Here is a 25,680-nt window from a genome sequence, read left to right as displayed (position 1 = left end):
AAGCTTACAATAACTATTTTAAAGGCTGTGTGTGGTCTTACCCATATATTTTGGCAAGATGCATTTTCTGCAACCACAGCTAGATTCATCCAAAAGCAGTGGCACTGGAGAGTCTCTGTCTCACCTGTCAAAGTTGAAGAACGTTGTTCAGCAGACCACCATGAGTCCATGGATAGGATCCATAGCACTACAGCAGCTGTTCTTGATAAGTGTTTAACTATAGGGGAAAATACTTTAAAAAAAATCTTCCATAAGAGGATCTCCCTTAGTACACATGTATTTAAAAACAATGAGAAACAAGGACTCTGTCATTTCTAAAATAAAACTCTCTGGACATTCATGCCATTTCAGCATAAATGTTCTAACAGGTATTACTATCCATTAAAAAAAACTGTTTTAATAAATAATTATTAAAAATATTACATTTACACAGCAAGTGTACAATATTGTATTTACCTCATTAATTAGCCAAAGCATACTAAATGTCTATTAGATCTTATCAAAATTGTCTGCAGTCAAATAAAATCTCATTAAGTTAGTCTGTCTTCAGACATGAAAAGCAAATAAATAAATAAATAAATAAATGTTTTCTTGTTCTTAAACAACCTCTTCCTGTCAAACCACAAATAGGTTAAGTATTTAGTCTCATCTCTTCTTTTGGGAGGGAGGTGGTGTAGGTTGCTTGGGTATGGTAAAAGATAGGTAAACTCAAGGTACAAGTAAGACCAACAAGAAAAAAATATATAAAGAAAGTTGCCAATCTCATACCATATGAGAATATAGAATGAATAGCCCCAAAAGCTAGCAAAAAGAACCTATCAAAACTATGCATATAAAAATAGCAACTTCAACACCAATTAGCAGCATATAAGCATTAATTTCCAGAGAGGTGACTATTTTCTAAAAATAGTCACTGCTTTAACTACTGAGATCTCCAGTAGTTTGATTAGTGGTAGTACTGTATCCTATAAGCAAAAAAGGCTTTAGACAGATTACTTTCACTTTTCCCTAGATATATTTAGTATACTAACTAGCATAGTTAGGATATTATTTTTCTTTGGTTTTGTCAGTAGCATGTTTGAAATAAATTTTATTAAGTGGTAGTGTATGTAACATTGCATTGTGGGTAGCAGTTTCCTGCCTTAACCTAGCCACATCCTCAGCTGTTATATGAGACAAGTTTCCCATATTTTCTGCAAGTTGACTTTTTTTTTTTTTTTTTTTTTTTTTTTTTTTTAAGAAAACAGACTGGAGAAAATACAAAAAGATAATGTTTTTAAACAGCAACTATTGGTTGCTTACTGGACTATATTTAACTAGAATGGAATTCTTGCTTGCTGTACAGACTAAGAAATAAATGTATGGAAAACAGAAAAACACCAATGATAATCAGAAAAATAATTGCGCAATAATGTACAAAAGCAGCAGTCAATAAGATATATTTGGCTTCTAAGATGCAGAAGCTTGTTCAAGGCCTGGATAGCAGACAGAGTTTTTCCATTATTGTTGTTGAAATGGGCATTATGTAATTTTTTTTCTGCATAATGACAAATGAGGGTTAATAATCCAAGGCAATATGAAACAATTATGTTAATTACTAGTAAATTAATCATTGATTAACAAAGAATTACTCTCATCTCAATCTATAGCAAGGATTTCTGTTTTAGGTTTAAACAGATCTTTAACAGTAAGACTCCAAAGAGAAGAAATCAGACAACCAGTATTTGCTTACAACAGAAGAAAAGATATAATTTTTCACACAGAACCACAGACAATCAGCTTCATACCATTTATAGCTAAAATAATACTCAGGAGAAAATGGGGGGTTGACAATGTATATACAGAAAGGTAATCATAAAAAATTAGGCATTTATTTGTTCAATACCCCAACAGTATTTTAGCAACAATGTCTATGAAAAGAAATATAAGTTGGCATAAAGAAGTATTTTTATTTAATACTATTCTTCTGCTAAATAGAAGGTGAGGTCTGTTGTAATAGGTTAACATACGTGATATTGAATCTACTTCAGGCAACTGGAACAATGTTGGAAGTTTAAAATCCAAATATACACTAGTCTATACAATGAAGTTTTTACAAAATGTGTAAATACTGTAATTACACATCTACACAGGAATAAAACACTAAATAAAGTAAAATGCAGCACCACTGAGAAAGCTATAATCAAAATGAGAATGACTTCTCTATGGACTTGTGAAATGTAGATGCCAAGCAGAGTGGCTTCATGCTGTCAGAAACAGGAAAATGCAGCACTGTTTGAGATAGACCTAAAGCAGCAATATCTGTGGGTTTGACGCATCTGAAGAAGTAGCATAAGGATATGCCACATTATAGAAGTCTGTCTTATACTTCTGGGAGACATAAAAGATAAGGAATAATCTATTCCTTTAAAAAAAAATAGGTGGGAGATTCTTCTCTCATAACAAGTTGACCATAACATAAAAACAAACTTTTAAAGTACAAATATACTCTCTACAGTGTATCCTACAGTTTATATGCTGTATAAAGTATGAGTGACAAAAAGGTAAATGTTTGGAAATATAAAGCAAGGCTTACAGGTTTTCAAAACAAGTTTCCTAAAAGATAAAGGATATGGTGGCATAAGTTTTGTGTTGAAATTGATTTTAATTTCAAAATGAGACTTAATTTGTCAAAGAACAATTCCATAATTTACAGAGCAAATTCTTTAGCCCGATACTTATAAGTGTAATTATATCAGTGGCTTAAAGTAACCTCTATAGAATATTTAAGTTAACTTTGCTTTCTATAGTTCTGTCTTTTAAACAAAAGTCTTAAGTATAAGTCTGCAAACAAGAGACTTGTTTACACAGTGACTTTTCAGAATTAATATATTTTCTTCATCACAGTAAAAGTCTAAGCTATTTTTGAAGAAACAAGTTGGTAGGTATTATATCTGTACATGTTTTTGCTTCAGAAAATCTCTCATAATTAAAAAGATTACTAAAATACCAAGGAAACATTTCTAACAGTGAGAAAATAAATTTAAATTCTAAATGAATATAGAAAATGTCTAAAACTACACTTCAATCCCACTTTGGTATCAATGTGTTTCTACAGTTCGATGATCTTCACCCTGCCAAAGGGAGAATTTATTGTAGTGATCTTAATCTTGATATCAGAGATGAATAAAGTAGCCTGTCGTTGCTCAAAAGACCATCTCATTTACGTACGTACTGAAAGGGAAAGTTGGTGGAATATATTGAAGCGATGCAAGTCCAGGCAATCAAGAAAATTCATCTTGGATCAGCTTTATTTCAATGTACCAAGTTCAGAGATCCAGTTCTCTGTGGTGAGTATAATTATCAGTTATTAAAGAAATGAATAGTAATGAATGTTGGGGCTTCTGTCTTTTAGAATTATAAAGATTGCGCTTAAATGTGGGACAATATAAGAGTTTGCCTCCAACAGTAAAGTTATCTATAAGAACTGAATATACTTACCATAATACAATATCTGATACTTTTTCAATGTGTTATGTATTTGCAGAGATGTCTGTACTTACAATTTGATATTCCACAAATTATAGGGACAAAAACCTCCAAATGCTTTTATTACACTAAAAGTTGATTAGACTTCTAATTCAGACATGTGCTTTCTTTATATAACACAATTAGTCCATTTCATCATTTGTATGCCTTTAACTGCTCTCTCAGTGATGGTAATATCATACAAATGAAAATATATATTTAGGGATACAAGAAACCCACCTTTAAAGGAACAGGTGGGTTTTTTGGTTGGTTGGGTTGGTTTTGGTTGTGGGTTTTTTTTTTTTTTTTTTTTTTTTTTTTTTTTTAAGTTCTACATATATCAGTTTATTCACTGCCTAGTAGGCTCTCATTTTAAGGAAGTCCTAGAAATTTGGTAACATCCATAGAACAGGGAAAGTGTTGAATTGAAGACAATATAGTTTACATTCCAATACACATTATGCTGAGATGTTCAGAAACAGGATTGGTTTTATGTTTCTCTGATAAGTATCTGCCAAAGAAAAGTTTTACTGAAATACTCCTTTCCCATCTCCTCTCTCCCCACTCCATCGAACCACACAAAACAGGGAGAACCTGATCTCCACCCACCCTTCAACCGATTAGTTTCACACCACGTCTAGTCAATTGCTTATTGCAGAAGCAGGGGAGGAGATAAAGGGGAAAAGGAGTGAGGGAAGCCAACTGCCAGAGACATGCTTATGAGGAGTTTTACAAATAAATGATGAAAAATGCTTAGAAAATTTTAGGTCTATTTCTTTTCTGCCATTCTTCTGCCTCCCCCAACCAAAAAAAAATGGAATTATAAAATACAGTACTTATACTATACAATCACACTAACAAGAAAATGAGTTCTACAAAAATACATGTCCAGAGGGGGCAAAAATAAGATAGTTTCTTAAAGATGTTTCCAATTTTCTTCTGAATCTGAGTGAGCAAATCAAGACTACTGAACACATTATTCCCTACTACACACAGCATTTTGCAATTTATTTCAAAGCTTCTATTATAAACAAAAAATACTGTTTTTGTTAACAGTGTCCTGATATAGTAAAAGCTTTTATTACACAAAGTTAAAGTTATAGTCTGTTAAGTATATAAAAATAGATAATATATATGCATATGTTAAGTGTTTAAGCCTTACATATGCACCAAAATTATGTTTCATTTTCAAAGTAAGCACTAACATGAACTGCTGAATAAAACTATTAAAAGTATCCCTCAAAAAGTATAAGACAATACTGTTTCTCTGAAACACTAGAATTACAATAAGCAATCAACGTTAGCAATCAAAATTCCACAACCAGTACAATCCATACTGTTCGATAACTTCTATATTAAATCGTTGAAGTATTTTTATTCAAAAAGCATAATTTATAATACAGTACTCAAAGTAGTTACAATATACAAATGACAGATTCGGCAAAAAAGCCAAGACTGATATATAATTGCACTTAATTTTCATTATATAAAGCTGCCAGCTAATCTTGAAGGTACATAAGCAAGACAGACATGATTTAAGATTTGTAAAGGAATCCCCAGACTAACGCTTCTATGACAGCCAATTACAGTACAAAACACAGCCCCAACAAGCAGTCTGCTACCAGACCTTAGGAAAGGTAAAGTTTCTTACAATGAGTTACAGATTCACAAGTATAAGAAGACAAGAAGAAAAAGAAAAACAGAAGGAATCCAGCCACCCAGCAAATATGAAGCAGACCCAAGATTGTGATACAATCCAAAGACGTAAATTATTGTAAATCAGCACTGTTGTTCAGAATTTCACACAGCCACTTGCGCCAATTTTGCTTACTTTTCCACAGACACAATAATGAACAAGACAAAGAACGAAAGGGGGTGAAAAAAAAAAAGGGGGGGGGAGCCTGCACTGAGAGTACAAATAAAGTTCTGCTGTCCATATGCTTTAACTGTACAGGAGTTTGGGCTCTTTCAGCATTTTGTACTCTCTCCAAATCCTCATGAGTCACAAAAATTAAAAAGCTATATCCTTCTGGATGCCAGGAAGGGCCTTGCCACAGGCCTTTTGTCAAAATAAAATTTAAAAAAAAAAAAAAAGAAAGAAAGAGAGAAAGAAAAGCCACAGTGGTAGGCAGTCCCACTTTACTTTGAGGACTGTGATGTCACAAACCACATGATTCTGTCTCTCCAGTAACAGTGCTTGCAAAAAAAAAAGGAGTTTTAAAGCTTTTGCTTTTTTGGATTATGTGAATGCTTCATTCGCCTCACAAACAACCACAGAACCACAAGTGCGGTGCAAACTTTCTCGAGGAGGATAGCAAGAAGCCTCTGGTTTTTAAATGGTTAATCTCCGCAGGTCACTACCAGCCACTGAGACCAACAAAGTCAGTAAGTGCTCTCTAACCACAGTCTATGCAGTAATAGTAGGTCCTTCAAATATTTGCTCATTCTCTTTTTGTTTTGTTTCCTTGCTTTTCACATTATCGGTGCTACACAATTTTTTGACAGAAAAAAACGAATCCAGAGTTTATGCACTCCATGCACACTGTAATACTAAAACTAGGTTTGGGTATGGTTTGTATTTTCAGTTTAAGGCTTCAAGCAGTATTTGCACCAGAAGATACAAGTTGTGTGTGAAAACAGAGAAGGACTATGGCATCAAACAGTCTGTTCAGCTCAGTGACACCATGTCAGCAAAACTTCTTTTGGGGTAAGTATTACAATGTTTGTTTAATTCTATGAATGATCATTGATTGTCATCAAAACAAAAACCTGTTAAATAGTATTTTTTGTGTTTGAAGTTCAATACTTGGGTATAGTCATGAAAAGAGAGGTTCCCATAAATAACGTATGCAGATTTAAGGACTAATTTGTTAACTGACAAACTAGGCAAAGTGAAGTCGCTATACTATACTCCAGTATTTGACAGCAGGTGTGCTGTCACCTAGGTGAGTCAATGTTTCCAGTTACATACATTTAGCAAAGTAAGATACTGCTCTGAAAAAGGTAAAAAGCTTATTAAAATTAAAGTATTAAATGAATACAATCAACAATATCACAGAAGACCGCCAGGTGAAGAACCTGGGAAGAAAATGTGACATTTTATAGAGCTCCAGCATCTTTGCAATAGACAAATAGACAATAGAACACTGCTAGTTCTCTGTATCTGAAGAAAAATAATAAAATGTAGGACTTAGCAACCTACATAATTGCCCTACCATTGTCTTAGATGTTTTATAAACTAAGAAAATTCATTTAGTATATATACACTAAAGTATTCAGTGCTAATTAACAGCCAACCCCAAAATCTGTTCTTTTGTTTCCACACTTTCACAGCAAAGCATGCATTACAATGCATCTGGTCTTTAAAAACAGTTTTTCTAACTACATTTGAGTCATGAATTAACTGAGATCGTTTTTCCATAAAAACTATTCATCTGTGAAAATAAAGCAAAATGTGGATGAAATTCAATTTGATATGTAGTAGCATTTTTATAGCAGCTCTGTATATATTGCCAATGTTGCCAAATATCAGCTTGGATATTCAAAACTGTAAATAGGTTTTAAAATGTCTTCATGAAATCATATAATTAATTATACATGTGTATATTTACATACATGTCCATATAGAGAGTACACATACGCTGTAAAGCGATACTGCCAACATCTCTAATTTTAAACCTTCCTGCCTGACCTGCTTTTAAAATCAATATAAATACATTTTAAATCTCTATTAAATTAATGACCATTAAATAAAACTGAATGAGACTGAATAACTTTTTCTGATTTCTATAAAATTCAGAATGCAGCTGAGCTTTAGTTGAAAGAATGACAGTAAAATGCCAAACTGTGTTAATATTTGATCAGTGATCAGATATTTTTTCACTGAAACATTTATTGAGACAGGTCAATAAAACTATCTGAATTATCTGAAAGACCACCACAAGAAAAGTATATGAAAACTTACAAGATTTTCTTAATGCTGTCCATCATGCTGAAACTATGTTGGGGCTGTAGCTAATCCTTTACTTCTCCTTCCCCCCCCCCCACTTTAAAGAACAAAAAAGATGCTAGAAATGCTTTCAGCACATACAATATAAGCTTAATCTAGGTGTAACTAACTGATGGTTGGAGTTCCCTTTACCCCTCCTACTTCACACGTTTCAACTGGCTAGTAGTTAAGCACATGAATGTACTGTAAGTCTATGAGCACAATCAGACATGAAGAAAGTTCATACCTAAGGAATAGAGAGACTTTTTTTCATTTATGATATACAAAGGCATTGATACTACTACATAGTGCTACTTCTCAGTACTAGCTGTCCGAACATGATCATGCTGAGGTATACTTTACATAGTACTGAGGTAAAACATGGACACAAAAAATAGGCAGCATTTCTACTAAAACTGCTGTCTTAATGAAGCACAGCCAAAGTGTAGCCAGACCACATTATCCCAGTGTTTACAACAGGAAATACAGTTTACATGTATAGGGACTTTCTTTTGCTTTTACTTCCAAAAGAGATTAGGAGAAATTTTGTTGGCTAAAATCATCATAACATGCAGTGGTGACTGCTTAATTCATCTACTCTTGGTCATTCTTTAAGCTACTGAATAGTGTTGCAACATGCTTCCAAATTCTGCATGTGTATGTAAGGTTGGACAAGTACATGTGTCCTTTGAGGCAAACTACAATGAATTTCTAAAGTAAAAGTAGAATGTCTCTAACTTTATATTTAACTTTAGAAAATAAGAATAGAAGCTACAAGATTCAAGTTACTCATCCATTGTTTCCAACCTAACAAAATGGTATGGCTGTGTATCAGAATGCATAATTCAACTATCATCTTCATTATAGTCAGGTCCTGCATTTAGTCTCCTCCCATTCTGTTCTACAATTTATTCCTATTGGGCCTGTTAAATTTGATGAGTTTTTTTCCTTAAGAACTGACTTGTGAAACTAATGATGACTGATGGTAGGGCCAGGAAAGTGGAGTGCATCACATTTCTGATCTGTTTATCAATAAAGTTTAGCAGTATCTCTGCAAATTTTTATTTCACCTGATGCAGGGGATCTTCTGCAACTTCAAAAGGCATATGTTCCTACTTCATCTAATAAATTCTGAATTATCCAGAAACTGTGTTCTGGGCTCATACTACTTTTGTACAGCACAGGTACATGGAGAGCTAAATCCAAGTTTGGACTGTGTTCTGCCTGTGTATACTTACACTCTGAATCTTTTACATTTAAACCTATTAATTGAGTTTGCCAAGACGGTTATATTTTTGTACCTATGTTTAAACTACAGCAACAATAAATTGCTCAGAATAAATTATAAACAACCAATAAATATCAAATTGTTGAAAAACATCCAGTAGACATGATTTACACAGGATCTTCCAGATCATGTAGTACTTCTCAAATACATACTGTATCAGTTATAAATAACAGGAACCACATTCTGCACTGATATATGTTCTGTGCATCCTTTTTGGCTTCAGTGAATTTGCCCAGAGTTTAAATCAGACAAAAATTTAGCCAATACTTTAATCTAACTTTTTGTAATTGACCATGGTAGATAGATGTAAGTGAATATTAAACTTATCAAGCTTATAACAAAAAGATGACCACTTATATCAAGATACTACTCAATGACATGTATACTATTTAAAAAAAAAAAAAAACTTTCAAGAACTGATTATGAGCTGCTCTAACACTTTGTAACAAATTTAATTTGGCATTTATATCAAAGTAGACAATTTAGAAGAGGATCCAAAATATAGAAATTCAGAAATCAGAAAGCTATATATTTCTGTGGACTAAAAGAAGAAATCATCTATAAATTCCACCTCTAGATTTCATAATCATAAAAATATGAACTCAACCAATTTTAATCATTACTTTTCTTTGTATTAAAATATAAAGCAAAGTGCTAATAATATGAAGTATAATATGAAACACCATGAAGAGATGACTATTCTCATTCACATTAAGAATGGATTCCTGCCACTACAGCTTGTAAGCGTATGAAACACATGAAATATACATGACTACACTATATTTTAAATGGTTTGTACGGAACAAAATATATTTATTCCTTTAATTACCTCCTTTGAACTAACCACTGATCGTTTGGATTGTTCAATCAGCATTGCTGATGTAAAATTCACTAAGATAGAAATGTTCCAGTTTGTTAACAGAACACTGAATTATCTGATGGTTAAATAAACTAGGGAGGAAAAAAAACATCCTAACTCATTAGAGGCACTAAGATTTTTATCAAGCATACAGGATTAATCTTTATTGAATAGAACCATTCACAAATCAAACCTTACTCTACTTCAATACTTTCATAGAGCGCTAATCAATTACAAACCTTTTCTAGTGATTCAAAATCCATGTGCTTTTAATTTTATACACTGGTGGTCTAAAATATAGTACTGAGGCCGAGCTAAGTCATTCTGTATTGCAACTTAGCTTTTTTTCAATAAATATTCATCTAGAGGTTTTCTTAGAGAGAACTGCTCATATGAAGACTGTGGTAATATTTTTATACTGTACCTCCTTGTTGAAGCAGAAGGTTAGGGGTTACCTAAATACCTCAACTGTATATACAAAAAAAGGAAAAGGTAAGTATTCACATGAAAAATCCAAAGGGACTATATTATTTATTTTTGCATTTCCTATGATTAATGATGCACCAGTGCATACTTGAAAACTCAAGTCAAAATAGGGTAACACCTCAAATTCTTTTACAAACTGTACAAATATCAAACTTCCATGCTGTATTAACTACTCTACCAGAAATATTTAAAGACTTTACCACCCCCACATTAATAGTATAACAATAATACTGCAAGTCCTCCCAAACTGTGTGACTTCTTGGTGGTGGTCTAATATTAACCTTAAAATGTATTTAAGAGAATAAAAATACCATTCCTTATTTTTTTATTTATTTTTCTATCTGATTAGCTTTTAGAACAACATCCAGTTTAGTACTCTTATGGCTAGTATATGTTCAAAACAGTCTAAACCAGTAATGGAGACAAACATCATTTATGCTTTCAGGTATACATGGAAAAGAAATCAATATGCAAAATATTCTTGCAAAGAGGGCTGAAACTATACACTGCAGCTGGTTCCTACCTTCATGTAAAAGCTACATTATAAATGTGTTTAATGACCTGTCATACATTATGTAATACCCCCATGTCCAACAGACTTCAGTGGAAGTTAAAGAATACAAGGCAGGGGAGAAGTAGGCCATACTGGTTGGATTACAGCAGTGCAGAGCACCCACAGTTCTCAGCTTCAGCTACCATGAAAGTCAACAGGCGCTGTGAGTGCTCAGCACCTCTGAAAAATCAGGCCATCTGTATGTTTTACTCTATGTACCTAATAAAATTCAACACTATGTATTGTAGGTGATGGAATTGTCAGTTAATAAGTGTTACAATAAACTGCCACATTTAGTATTCCCTGGAGTACAAAATATTTTAATTAAGGGGGGCCTCAAGATAAACAGCAAAAACCTGAAGCATTTTAGGTTTAAACTTGAAATACTGAAAGAATCAAATTTGCCCATAGTTTAACTGCAGTATTCAATTGTAATTTAAAAAAAAAAAAAAAGATTAATTTAGATTACTCAAGAGGAATAAACATCAAGCAGATTCATATTATGTTGATAAATGTATTTCAATCAAAAAAATAAATTAAGAAACCTTACACTATCTTCAAAGGGGTTTTCCTTGTAAATTTTGCCAGGCTTAAGAGTTGACCACAAGTTTTTGTGCATGTACAGCAGACATCCACAAAGTGCACCAGACATCAACTCTCTCCACCATAGGACCCCAACAAGAAACTACTGTTATCTTGCATTGCATTTTGCTTATATTATTTACATTAACATCAGTGTTTATAGTCTCTCTCTCTCTCTCTCTTTCAAACTCCTCTCTGCAGGCTTATGGGGAACGGAATGGGGGGGGGTGCATCTTTTGCTCTCAGGTGTTTGTTTTTAAGTTAATAAAGTTTAAATCTAAGAGCATGTTTCCTTTCATAAACAGGCTCTCCTCTACAAATAAATAGAAGACTTATCGCTTAATATGTTGAAAAACACACCCTAAAGATAATATTTTAAAGATGAGCACAGGGACAAAATATCACTTTAAACTTGAGTTACTGTATCATAAAACAGTTCAACACTTCCAATAAAAAAGTCCATTATTCATGCATCTGTTTCCTGTATTTTTTTTATTCTGCTTGTTAGCATGCAGTGTACTGATCTAGCCTTCCTCATGTAGCTATAAGTTTCCTATTTAATGTATAAACTTGTTTCCAGGTGGGGAAAAAAGGTTTAATATTGATTCACTGACTGCTAAAATCATTTTAAATTGGTCCAATTAAATCGCTGAGTGACTTATTCAATATTTCTTTAAAATATTCTAATTTACTACAAATATTTTTTTAAATTTTATTACTGTAAAACAGCAAGTCTAAGTACGTTGTTCGCTTTTCTTTATATAAGTGAGTACTTTAAAAATTCAGACATTTTCACATAACATTTACTGTATTCTCAGCAGTTTATTTCAGGAGTATTTTCTCATCTCTTTTAATAAAACAGCCTTTATTATAACAGTGAAGGTTAAAACCATTATTTCCTCTGCTGTCTGGTTTTCAAGAAATGTTACATTCATTAAAGTCAGGCAGTCCCGGAATTAACAATAAGTTTTAACTTTTAACATGTTATAGCTAAAATCCCTGTGGCAAAGAACTTTTGGCAGGTAGTCAATTCAACAGGGTTTGTTACAGTATTTCTCTGATAGACAGTGATTTTTTTATTTACATACTATATTTCATTGGAATTGTTAGTTTCTGAGAATTATAATTTAATATTAATTTTCTTACCAAAAAAAGTTAAAACTCAGGTACCTTATATATATTTATTTCCCCCTCCCCATTTATGTGAGCCATAAGTGTGCCAAACCATTGTTTAACTTATCCCTTTTGGTCAGATATTTTACATCTAAATCCACTTTGTGGTTTAGTAAAAGAGAAAGACAGAGGCTGCCAGTTTCATAATATTTTATTGTCCAGAACAAAAAAAACCTAACCCAGATCACAACGAAAATCAATGGCAACATTAACAATGTGTATGAACATATATACTCATGCGCACACCCATAAGCGCTGTTCTTTCTGAAACTTGAGTTATTTTATAAAATGTTATGTTTTACATTTATTACCTCCAGTTATTATAGCAGGTGAATTAATTTTTTGCCCAATGAACTCAATTAACATGATCACCACACAGCAATTTAACAAAAAATAAAGAGGCTTTTTTATGAGCAACAATATACAGATATGTGTATTTATATCTATGTACATACACGTATCCATTTACTTCTGAATGCTATATTTTTTTCAAAGTATCTGTATATCATTTAAATAAGGATCAGAAAACACAGAGTTAAAAGAAACAGTATTTTAATTTGTCTGTGTGGTACTAGAAAGGGCAATATTTCTTCTGAAAAACGCTAGTGTATATGCAAACATGCATGCACACATGTGCACACATATATACAGTTGATACATTTACATTTTTAAACTGAAAGATTACCATCTAGTACCACACAAGCAAATTTAAATACTCTGATTGCTTATTTTAATTCTATACTTTCCTAGCTCTACTTCTAAATATCTGTATTTCTCTAAGCAAAATATCTAATATTCTATGTCAGCATCCAGTAACCTACCACTATAACTATACACGGGTGGGATGTACTATCACATTCTAGTTTGTTAATAGTCAGAATTTCGTAACGTTTACAAATCTTTGCAATGCACAGCTTATTCTTCTAACATATTAGGACATATTTCAAGGTTTTTTTGGTCAGCGATCTTGTCTTTGTATTTGTAAAGTGCAATGTCTACTGATAGCACAATATAAATAACAGTGATAGTACCACAGTAAGTGATGGTTCAAATACCACATTTAAATTTTTTTTGGGCAATACCTCTGGGAAAATGTGTATGTAAGGAAATAGGTGTATTATGATACCTTCACCTTTTCTAATACATACTCAACAGAAATAGCATTTCTGGATATCACGGTTGAGTTCACCTTGGCCAACTAAGAGTTAAAAATAGAGACCACATTTTTTTAACCAAGATTGTCTTCTTTCCCATATAGCTGCTGTTTATGACAGTGAAATATACTATTTCTACAAGTGATGAAACAAATTCATCACACTGTTTTTAGTTTTTAAGAACTCTATTATGATACATACTGCTCTCTTCAGCCATTAAAACATGACTTCCCTATATCAGTATTTTTATTAATGGCAGTATCAGCCTTATTGCAGAAAAAGCAAGAGTCAGCTTTGGCAGAGAAGAAAATAGCTGTAGCTGAACAGAAGTTTAGACGTAACCCTGCCAAAAGTTAAGAGCCTTTTCTGAGACATGACCCACTAAAATTGTTTATTCTGGGAATAGTGAAACATGCTACATTGTGTTAATTCCATATCTATATTTTAATAGTAATTACCCTCTGTAAATACCACATTTTACTTAACTAATTCTTAAATAGAAAACATTAGAAAACAAACAAGTCCCGGTCACTTTAGGCTATCAAAGGATTTGTACAATATAGCATGGGAAGGCTTTATTAATGAGAATTTATGAGGGCTAAAGTTATTAATTGAAGTACAATACCCACGTACAGATGCAGCTTTGTAATGGGAACACTTTAATAAGTTTGCACTGTATGTGTGTTCTAATATAATCTGTGCATCTTGCTTCCCATAGGTAATGGCTACCAATATAAATTTACAACTGAATTTATCTTTAGTTTTCTGATCAAAAGTATCAAAGTTTAACTCAACTGTTCTTTTAAAATGTGAAGTAATTAAGCTATAACAATGAATGGCTTATTTAAAACTGACAGGACCAGAAAACAGTGACTATTTACATAAGCAGTGTACCTTAGTATACACTAGTAAAAATGTTCTCTTTTCCCAAAAGGATTTTATGCATAAAGGGCATTCACTTCACTTCCTTTCCACCACCATCTCATCCAACTTTCTACATTCAAGACTATGTACTGTACTTTTTGTTGTTATTCAGTACACCTCTCCATCTGCTTAAGAGGCATACATTGAAAATCTACCGAAACATTAAAAAATTCAAAAACACAAGCTGATATTTTTACTGAAGTTTTATTACAGGAAACCAACAGCATTCAAAGAAAATCCAGTCACATATAGACAATAAAATAATTCACACAGTCTAGTTAGTATCAAAGATTTTAATTTAGCACCAAACACAAGCCTGTGTATTTTTCTCACTTAACAGACAATTTCAGACTGTAGCAAGAATAAATAGAATTTCAATGCAACAATGTGACTACAAATACATATGCAAGATCCGGAATGGTTTTTTAATTTTACAATACAGTAGAAAGAAGATTTTAAGTCCATAGTCTGATGTTATTCTATATGCTGATTAACTCAATCAGGCCTTCCCTGTTATGAATTAAAATTTTCATCTATCTATATCTACACACACACACTTTTTAAAATACAAAAATCTTGTACAAATCTTAAAAAATTCAGTATTAAACAACTTGTCAAGATACAGAGAGAAATCTTTTCTGTATGTTTAGTACTACATAATACATTATATCTCTATAAAAATATCATGTAGGTACAATATGCAGGACTAAAAGTAAAATAGCCTTATTTTGCTATGCACTCCGAGGGATAATATTCATTTACTAAGTAATTTAAGGCACATGTGCAATGCACATGGATAGAATGTACTTGATGTGACTAACTTACATATACATACACATGAAATGGAATGTTTCAATTCTGATAAAAAATATGCATAGCCAGATATGGGATAATTCACTGACCAAATTTTCACTATTAAAAAACATCTTAAAGATAAAAATCCAGTTACTAGTAGTGTGTGCTTTTTACCCTACACTAAGAATGATTTTCCCATAGTTATTTTAAGATGCTTCTAAAAATTTAACAGAAACTCATCTCACACTCTTAAAAAAGAAATGAGTTTGCATCTAAAGTATTCTTAAAGTCTGAGGAGAGCAAATTTGAAATATGCATAAAATCTGAGCACTAATCCCATTGACATGATCTTGAAATCATTTGATATTCATCACATCTATATTAGAAGTGTTAATCGGGTAGCAGCATAACAGATGCACAAAATAAGACATAGCTCTACTTTGCAATAGTAAAATAGAGTAGCTCTTCAATGTGAAGGCTTTTAAAATGTGATAAATCTATCAAAATACACTCCTGTCAAAATGCAAGATTGCCTACTAAACTGCTCAGTTATACTGAAAAAACAGCATTTAATGGCTGCAGCATTTTATCAGATATGAATAAAAATAGAAGAATTCAAATTAATTTATAATTGTTGGACACCTTAAGACTCATTTGTCTCAAAATTGATTTAAAAGATTTCTCTAGCATTTTGTGCTGCATTTTGTCCTTACATACCTGGTTCTTATCAATTACTGAAGTATCTTCACCCTTCTTGTTGAAAAAAGAGTCCTTTAAAACTTAGAGCACACACTACAATATTTGAGACATATATACATAAAGACTTTGAAAATACTCTTATTATTCAGTAGCTCAGAAAACTTTTTTTTAGGCTGATGATATCTTCTAGAAGAAACACAGAAGTCTGCATACAGTAAGAAGCCTTTAGAGTAAGCCCTTTTTGCTGTACCGTAATGATCTGATCCAGAAATTCAAGGGTACCTTAAACAACGGGCTACCTGTTCTAGCCATGCTTAGGAATGTGGCCAAATCATTTTTATTGATTTAACCTTTATAGGAATGCTACATATCCTCAGAGCAAAACATTTCTAATGCATTTATAATATGATACACCTCTAAGAAGTTATGAAAAAAATTAAGACAGATAGACTAATTCCCTCCCTATTATTATTTTTCTTCCAATCTATTGATCAACAAGCATTCACAAGTTAAATTATTTTGTCAGTTTGCATTTTCCTGGATTGGTGGTATAAAGTAGGAGTTAAAATGCTTTACAAAATTAAGAACATCTAGCCTATCTTTGTTTAAGAAATAAAAACTTGTGAACTGATACCAGTTAGCCAAGATTCTAAATACTCCTTTCATACTAAAATTACACATCAATCATGTTACCTGCAAACATATCAAGTTAAATCTTTCAGAATTTACAGTCCTTGTTGAACAAACTAAGCTGCATGCTAGTCATATACAGAGGCCTTACAGAGAGAGGTTTGTATCTCTCTCAAGAATTCCAAAAGTAGCAATTCTGAAATTCCTTCAGCACCAAAGATTAATTTTACTTACATTTCAAAACAATAACTTCGTGATATAATGGTTCATCATTAATTGATTTGGAACTCAGCTTTGAAGAGGTTATACTTTTGTATTTATTCCTCTTCAATATTACGAACCACACTTCATCATTCCCACGTATGACTTGTTTTTCAGAAAAACTACTCTCACTTGCTGTTTATTTTTTAAACACAATAAAACAAGTGTGAAAATAGTGCCTAGTACAATTATTATCTAAGAAAGATAAACAAAATAGTAACATTGTTCAAATGACTACAGAGAAATGTGGCCACTAAAGTGATGCTTGTTTCAAGTAATTACTAACAGAGAGAGAACTGCAGAACTGCATAGTATATTCTTCCATACTGCAGAGAAGGGTATACTGAAAACATTTTAGAGGGGCACTAGAATATACAATAGAGCAGCCTGTTTATCTTTTATTTCCACTAAACATTTGTTTTCTCTTTTTCCTGAAGATAACTGACTACAAAGCACTGATATTAAGCAGCTTTTCTTCTAGATACAAATACATATGCAAAATTAAATATTTCAACAAATTTGGATAAATGTCTACAAATGTAGTACAGCATAGTTAAGTCTATTTTTGAGACAATGAACTCTAATGTTAATTTTAGTGACACCTGCATATCAAAAGAAGAATTTTATAAACCTATATGCAATTGTCTACATTTTTTTTTACTTTTCGGAATTAAGCACATAATTTATTTTTTTGAATATATACTATTACACATGTGCCTAAACCAAAATCCAATACCTCAATACCATCATACTTTCAAAAGACTCAGATCAGGACCTAAAATTTGTGATTTATTGCTATTTCTGTAATTAGTCAAACTAAACCCCCAAATCTGATGTGCACCAATTAACTTTGGAATAGAGTTCATTTCTGCCATATTTGGTCATGTTGTACAGTAAGATTTCAGTGGGACTTACAGCAGGTACTACTCACTGCAAGTAATTATGGCACAATCAGGTCCAAAATCTGCATCCCAAGCCCATATAAAGGATAGCTAATCTATCTGGTTCAGTCTTCTAATCATCAATATAGCATTCCCCCCTCCTCACTTTCAGTGCTAAATTAAGTTGATTTCTGAGTTACCTCACAATATACAAGATATTAGGATACATCATACAGTAACCTCCATTGTACTCCCTGAACAGTGCCACGTGTCAAGAGTGATAGTATCACTGAGATCTAGCTGTTGTTTTCATGGCCATTTGTGCGAAGGTGCAGGGCGGTGGGGAGGGACCCCAAGGCAGAACCAAATCCAAGTACATAGGTATCTAGGTTGTAAGTAGAATTTGTGAACTTTGTGAAAAGAGTAAATTGTGAACTTGTCCCCTTGCAGGAGAAAACCCTTCAGTTGACATCTTTTCAAGAATTTCCAGGATAATATATTTACTGATGGTTAGGCCTCACTGACTTTGCCAGGCTAATAGACAAAGCATCCCAATGTGCCATCTATGGTTTAGATGAGGAAGTACCATATTCCTTGTGGGACAGTACCTCGCTTGCATCTCAATGTCTTGATCTAAGTTTAGTTTTGTTTTCAGCCCCTTCTCCTCCAAGGCTACCATTATGCACCTGACGAAGTGGGTATTCACTCACGAAACCTTATGCTCCAATACGTCTGTTAGTCTATAAGGTGCCACAGGCCTCTTTGTCGCTTTTTACAGATCCAGACTAACATGGCTACCCCTCTGATTCTTGACATTATAGTATAGAATACCTGTTGTCACTTTCCATATGTGGTACATTGTAAACTTGGGCGTGCTCTATGCTTAAAAGTTTTACCGACACTCATAAGTCAGTTGGGGGTGCAATTTTTTTTTTTTACAAACACAGTTACAAAAGTATAATTGTGCTTACACTGATATAAACTCTTTTATATATGACTATAACTGTATCCATGCTAGATTATTTTGACAGAATAACTATGCCAGCAAAACACTCTTAGTGTAGACAGGGCCTAATTCCACAGCATTTTGAAGCGATCTTATAGTGAACCACTTAGATTTCCAAACCCAAAAGAGATAAACCTCCATTAGAACTCGGTCAGAGGGTGTCTACTAGGGATTTGCCACTGAAAAACAGTTGCCTCGATGTTTTCATACCAGGGAGGATTTCTGTAAATTACCCCAGAAATGAAAGTGTCAATATCCTTGACTATGAAGATTTCACCCTATCAGAAAACATTTATGGGAGATATTTTGGAAACCCTTGAAATTTCTAACTGAAATTTCACTGACCAAGAAAAGAAAGATGAGGATAGACAAACCTCTAGAAATGTGTGTTGTACTAGGGCATTTGGAAACTAATTGCCTACAGTACAAGTAGCCAAAAAAGAAAGAGGACACACTTATTTTTCCTTCCTTCGGGGAATCTTGAACCGGCAAATTCACCTTGTATGCTTGAGATTTGTATTTGTATTTGTAATTATCCATATCTTGGGCAAGTGCAATCATGGTTCCGGATGAACTAGAAAAATTAAGGAATTCTCAGTAGACCTGCTCCAGCCATATGGGCATGACTATCTGTGAGCCCTCTACTGGACGTTCAGTTATTTAAAAGAAAAAAGAACTTTTGTCATGAAGAGGGATTCACAACCACCCCAGGAATTAGGACTTCTGTTCAGACAATTGAATCCAAAGTAGGAGAAAAGAAAGAGGGTCAAAGGGTTAAAGCATGTGACAAAGTCAGGAGAGCTGTGTTCTGTTCACTGCTCTGCGAATGACTTTGCCCAAGCCATAAACTCTCTCCATCTCAGTTTCCCCAGAAATAAAATAGGGATAATACCTATCTCAGAGGATTCTGAGACAATTTGCAAAGCAATGTGAAGTATTTGCTAGAAGTTCCTAATGAAATATTTACTATGATGATACAGTATACCTGTCTCAGCTTTTCAGTTGTGGGTCAATCAGCTCAATTAACTATTATCAACATCTATCATCAACTGCTCGAGAGGGCTAGTGCACTTTGACTCACTGTCATATCCTGGTTGTTTGTGTCCAGAAACTACCATAGTTTAACGACAGCCTGCTAGAAATGAAGGTAGTCAGGTGCAGATTAAGAGTATACAGCAATAGGGGTACATAGGATATGATCGTTTTACAGCTGCATATAAGACCTTTGATGTAACATCAAAAGATCTCTCACTTGTTCTTGATAATGGATATTGGGAGGAAATATCTAGGGTGGGGGGAGAGGCGGTGTTTTTAGTGTACATTCTGAATAATCCAGATTGCCTTCCCTGGTTAATAGTTCGTCATCACTCTGACATGTTTCCAGCATTTCCTTAGGAGCTAAGACTGATCAGTTTAATGATGCTGCAGGAGCCATAGGCTCAATGGCTGCTTCCTCCTTACTGGGTTAGATATGGCTACCAGCAAAACAGTCTCCCCGTGTTGCCCCTTTTCCATCTTCGTTCCTCTAAATAAGTGGTATGACTCTGGTTTCATTTTTAACGCCTCACTGCATGGAGCAGTAGATGCCAACCAATCTTCAGTTTGGCTCTCCTCCAGAAAACATTTCTAGATCCTGTAATAATAGAGTTACCATCCAGTTTCTTCTCTCTTTTGGTGAAGTTCTCAAGAAAATGGCAATCAATCAATTTCAAGTGAACTTGGAAACCCACTGTCATCTCACGTTGGCTCCAGCTTTTCTTTGAAGTTGAGGTCACGAATCATTCCTGCTGGTTTTAAACTAGAGTCAGTTAGCCATTTTGGTCTTGCCACACATAGATGAACACAATTTGTTGGGGAAGAGTCAACACTGCTTTTTTAAAGGGACATCAAGCCTCCTCAGTAATCTATTAGAATTCTTTGAGGGGGTCAACAAGGGTGATCCAGTGGATATAGCGTACTTGGACTTTTCTGAAAGCCTTTAACAAGGTCTCTCACCAAAGGCTCTTAAGCAAAGTTAGCATGGAATAAGAGGGAAGGTCTTCTCATGGACAAGTAATTGGTTAAAAGACAGGAGACAAGTGGCAGGAATAAATGGTCTGTTTTCATAGTAGAGGAAGATAAACAGCGGGGTCTCCCCAGATATCTGTACTGGGATCAGTGCTGTTCAACATATTCATAAATGATCTAAAAAAAGGGGTCAACAGTGAGATGGAAAAGTTTGCAGATGATTCAAGATGTTTAAGTCCAAAGCAGACTGCCAAGAGTTACAAAGGGATCTCACAAAATTTGGTGACTGGCAACAAAACTGCAGATGAAATTCAATATTAATAAATGCAAAGTAATGCACATTGGAAAGCATAATACCAACTATGCATACAAAATGATGGGGTCTAAATTAGCTGTTACCACTCAAGAAAGATCTTGGAGTCATCGTGGATATTTCTCTGAAAAGATCCCCTCAATGTGCAGCAGCAGTCAAAAAAGCTAACAGAATGTTAGGAATCATTAGGATAAAAAGACAGAAACTGTCATGCCACTATATAAAGCCATGGTAAACCCACACCTTGAATACTGCATGCAGTTCTGGTAGCCCCATCTCCAAAAAGGTATACTAGAATTGAAAAAGGTACAGAGAAGGGCAACAAAATGATTAGGGGCATGGAAGAGATTCTATATGAAGAGAGATTAAAAAGACGGACTGTTCAGCTTGAAAAAGAGACAGCTAAGAGGGGGATATGATAAAGGTCTATAAAATGATGAATGGTGCAGAGAAAGTGAAAGTGTTATTTATCCCTTCCCATAACACAAGAATCAAAGGTCACCCAATGAAACTAACAAGCAGCAGGTTTATAGAAACAAAATTAAGTACTTCTTCATACGACACACAGTCAACCTGTGGAACTTATTACCAGAGAATGTGGTGAAGATTAAAAGTATAACAGGACTCAAAAAAAAAGAATTAGATAATTTCTTGGAAGATATGTCCATCAATGGCTATTAGCCAAAGTGGTGAAGGATGCAACCCATACTCTGGTTGTCCCTAAACCTCTGACTGCCCAATGCTGGGACTGGATGAGAGGGGATGGATCACTCAATTTCGGTTCATTCCCTTTGTAGCATCTGGTATTGACCACTGTCGGAAGACAGGACACTGGGCTAGATAGACCATTATTCTGACCCACTATGGCTATTCTTATGTTGTTGCTGTGACAGGAAATCATTGCTACTTGATGTACCCTTCAGTGGTTTCAGTCCTACCTAGAAGATAGAGTCAACTGGTGGTCCTGGGCAAGCGTAATAATACTACTTTTCATTTCTATAGCACCTTAAATTAGAGGCACTTAGAGCACTTTGTAACCATTGATAAACTAAGCCCCACAATACCACTAGGTGTGCTTTTATCTAGGGGTTTAATATGCAGCATCTCTCAAGGTTCTTATTTCCCATTCTGTTTTACATACATTTTAAAAGATTATTTCTAAACACAGGCTACATATCAGTATGCTGAGATACACAACTCAAGGATCTTGCAATTTGTCTCTGCTCTGGAAGAATGACTCTGAAACAAAGAATCTTGAAATCATTTCCCCCCCCCCCCCCTTTCCTTATTTTGATGCAGTATTAAATGTTTTTTTCCAGTCTACAGTTTACATAGACTGCAGGTAAAAATTTCCTAAAGCACCTAAGTCACTTAGATGCTTTTGAAAATTTTACCAGTTGGACTTATCCTGTCCCAGCAGCAATCTTTGATATTGTGACCACAAGGCTTGATTAGAATCTTCTCTTCTCATCAGGGTTTCAACCAGCTGCTTCTCAAAGGTTAGCTGCTTATTTAGAATATAACAGCATGTTTGATCACTATTTTGCATAACCATAATCGCATTCAGCTGCCTAAAGTAAGAAATTGATTTTAAGTTGCCATTGCTGTTTCTAAACCCCAAATACTATACATGTCCGGCTAGCTGCAAAATCTCCTCATGGAATCTCATCTGGATGCTACATCAGTGCCTTTCAATAATTCCACCACTGCATCAGAGACCAGTAAGAAAATAAGCATTGGCTGTTATTTACACAAATGCCCCTTTCTGTAGTGCTCTGGCAGTATCAAGAGGCTTTAAGATGGGTGTAAAGGTAATCCATTCACTGTGAGAAGTGGAAAGAGACCTTAGAGAATATGAAAATCAGGCCCTTATAAGGTGCTGGCTTGACCCAGCCCAAGCAGGACACAATGCCACACTCAGTCTCTCTTTCCAGGTAGTTTCTGTTTCAAACATAGGCAGGAACCAACAAACAGTTCCTCAGCCCAACCTGGGCTATAGTTTCAACAGGATTTTCCCCTTTGCCTCTCTGTTACTCTTGTTCCAGGAATTATGGCAGGATTCTCCCATGCTCAGTTAACTGAGCACTGCCTCCCAGAGCTGTTTCCCCGGATACCCTTTCCCTCCCCCCCTCCCCTCCAGCAGGTTCCCACTGACTACCCTTTTCAGGGACTCTGGCAGTCTACCCCAGGGAACTTCCTGCTGCTCCTGCTCCCACTACCCAGGCCTCCTGGCTTCTGGCCTGTCTCCCTATTCCCAAGAAGCAGGATTTGAAAAAATCTGGGTCCAAATTCACTGATATGTTCCAGTTGTTTTGCACTGTTCAAGTGATACAAAGCAGCTGAAAATTCAGCTTCACTGGATGGTTAAGCCATGTTCACAGGTGCTGCTAGAATATACCAGTGAACCTGATGCCGGGCTTTACATTAGAATTGTTTAGAAATTCTACAACCAGGGCACTGTTAGCTTTTCAAAGGCCCAATACATGTTAAAATTAATGTGGGGGGAGGGATGGGACTTGCAAGAATTTGTGGGGTTTGATAGCTCAAGGGATAAATTATAGCACAGAGTTTTTCAGCTCTAAGTCACCAGTTCAAATACACCCCAAGTCATGACATAATTCTTATTGCTTCAAGGTGGCTAGCCTATCCATAACAGTTTGGTGATACGAATCTAGTTCCTAGTCCACAATTGATAATATTAAGCACTACTACTAGCACCATCAGCCCAAAGGCCAAGAACTGAACAGGTGTGAAGACTCAACTATCTATCCCCCTTTCCAGATACTCCCAGCAGGTGACAGTTGAGGTATATTAAAAAGGCAGTATAGGAAACTGGTATTACTGCTATCCATTCCATGGTTCATACAAAAACTTAAGTTATGCTGCTGATGTGCCAAGACTACTGCCTACCATGCTAAACCTATCTTGTCTTGTTTCTTCCTTGTACTCTCCCATCTGTCTGTAGACGTCTCTTGTCTTATACTTTAATTGTAAGTTCTTTGGGACAGGGACCATTTTCTATTTTGTGTTTGTTCAGCTCCTATTACAATGGGGTCATGATCCCTGATTGGGGCTCCTAAGTGCTACAGCACTATCTATTCTTTATCTGTTCTTTGGAAAATATACAATACTTGGACTGTGAATATGGTACCAAAATAAGCATACACAACATGTAATGGGTGTTCCAGACAGCAAAAATCCTTTTATTACACACAGTGAGGCACCAGCTTTAGGTAAATATACAAAAACAGTTTCAGCAAAGCAAAAAGTATTTACTGTAAAATATATGAAGACTCAACTTTGGGGTTTTAAAATGTATATAAAGAATGACTCATGGCCCATCTTCAGTACTAGAACCATTTTCCATTGGTCTTGTTTCGTATTTTTTAAGTTAAAATCCACCAATAAATATTTTTCGCAGCTCTGGCTGTAATAAATGGAGTGCTTTGTGAACATATTAACCCCAAGAGGACTATCTGCACTTCTGATTCACAACAAAGTAGTCCCAGTATCTCAAACTTTTCCTTTACAACAACCAAAGGAACTATAAGTTGTTCGCCCACCCCACACATTAAGAAAAGCCATGGATATTTTCCCTTGCATAGTTTTACAAGAGTAGCAAGTGTTCTTGATACCCGTCAGTTCACATTTATATAAAGACTACCAAAGGAGAAACAAGAGATATATGGCAATGCATTTGGTGTTAGTAGGCTTGAGATTTTCTGTAAAATAAAATCAAAAGAAAATAACAAATTTGATAGCACTCTGATATCTTAATTTAACTGCGAGTCAGAGACATATAGAAATCTATAGCCAGCAGAGTTAAGGAAAATAAGGAGGATTTTTAAGAACAAAACAGAATCCTAATAATGGTATTAATCCATTACTGGAATGGAAAGGGTAGAATTTATTATCAATAATATGCAGAAAAGGCAGAAATGTTTGATGAATATTTGATGTTCTGTATTTGGGGAAACAAACACAGATGCTATAACCATATCTTTCCATTTCACTAGCATCTCAGGAGAACGTTAAACAGTAGCTAATCAAATTGGACATTTTAAAATCAGCAAGTCCGGTTAACTTGCATTCAGGAGTTTTAAAAGAGCTGGCTGAGGAGTTTGCTGGATCAGTAATAGTAATGTTTCATTTTTGAATGCAGTTATTTTTTGTACATAATTCTACATTTGTAAGTTGAACTTTCATGATAAAGAGATTGCATGACCGTATTTGTATTAGGTGAACTGAAAAAATACTTGCATGGTGTCAAGTATCAGAGGGGTAGCCGTGTTAGTCTGAATCTGTAAAAAGCAACAGAGGGTCCTGTGGCACCTTTAAGATTGGCATCTGAAGAAGTGAGGTTCTTATCCACGAAAGCTTATGCTCCCAATACTTCTGTTAGTCTTAAAGGTGCCACAGGACCCTCTGTTGCTTTTGAAAAAATACTATTTCTTTTGTTTTTTTACAGTGCAAATATTTGTAATCAAAAATAAATATAAGGTGAGCACTGTACTCTTTGTATTCTGTGCTGTAAGTGAAATCAACACATTTGAAAATGTAGAAGACATCCAAAA

General features: G+C 34.5%; 1 protein-coding gene across 10 annotated transcripts in view; it reads right to left on the bottom strand.

The window, feature by feature from the left end:
* Positions 1-25,680, bottom strand: part of SUPT3H (SPT3 homolog, SAGA and STAGA complex component) — a 438,440-nt gene that overhangs the window by 371,055 nt on the left and 41,705 nt on the right. The window contains exon 2 of one of the 10 annotated variants that reach the window (XM_034766669.1): positions 42-124. The exons of the other annotated variants lie outside the window; for them this stretch is intronic. Coding sequence (XP_034622560.1) covers positions 42-64 — 23 coding nt within the window. The 5' untranslated portion in view covers positions 65-124. The remainder of the gene's footprint in view (positions 1-41; positions 125-25,680) is intronic. 10 annotated transcript variants of the gene reach the window in all.

Source organism: Trachemys scripta, chromosome 3, assembly GCF_013100865.1.
Source record: "Trachemys scripta elegans isolate TJP31775 chromosome 3, CAS_Tse_1.0, whole genome shotgun sequence".
In the NCBI taxonomy this organism is placed as follows: Eukaryota; Metazoa; Chordata; order Testudines; family Emydidae; genus Trachemys; species Trachemys scripta.
This window is presented reverse-complemented; position numbering and strand designations above follow the sequence as displayed.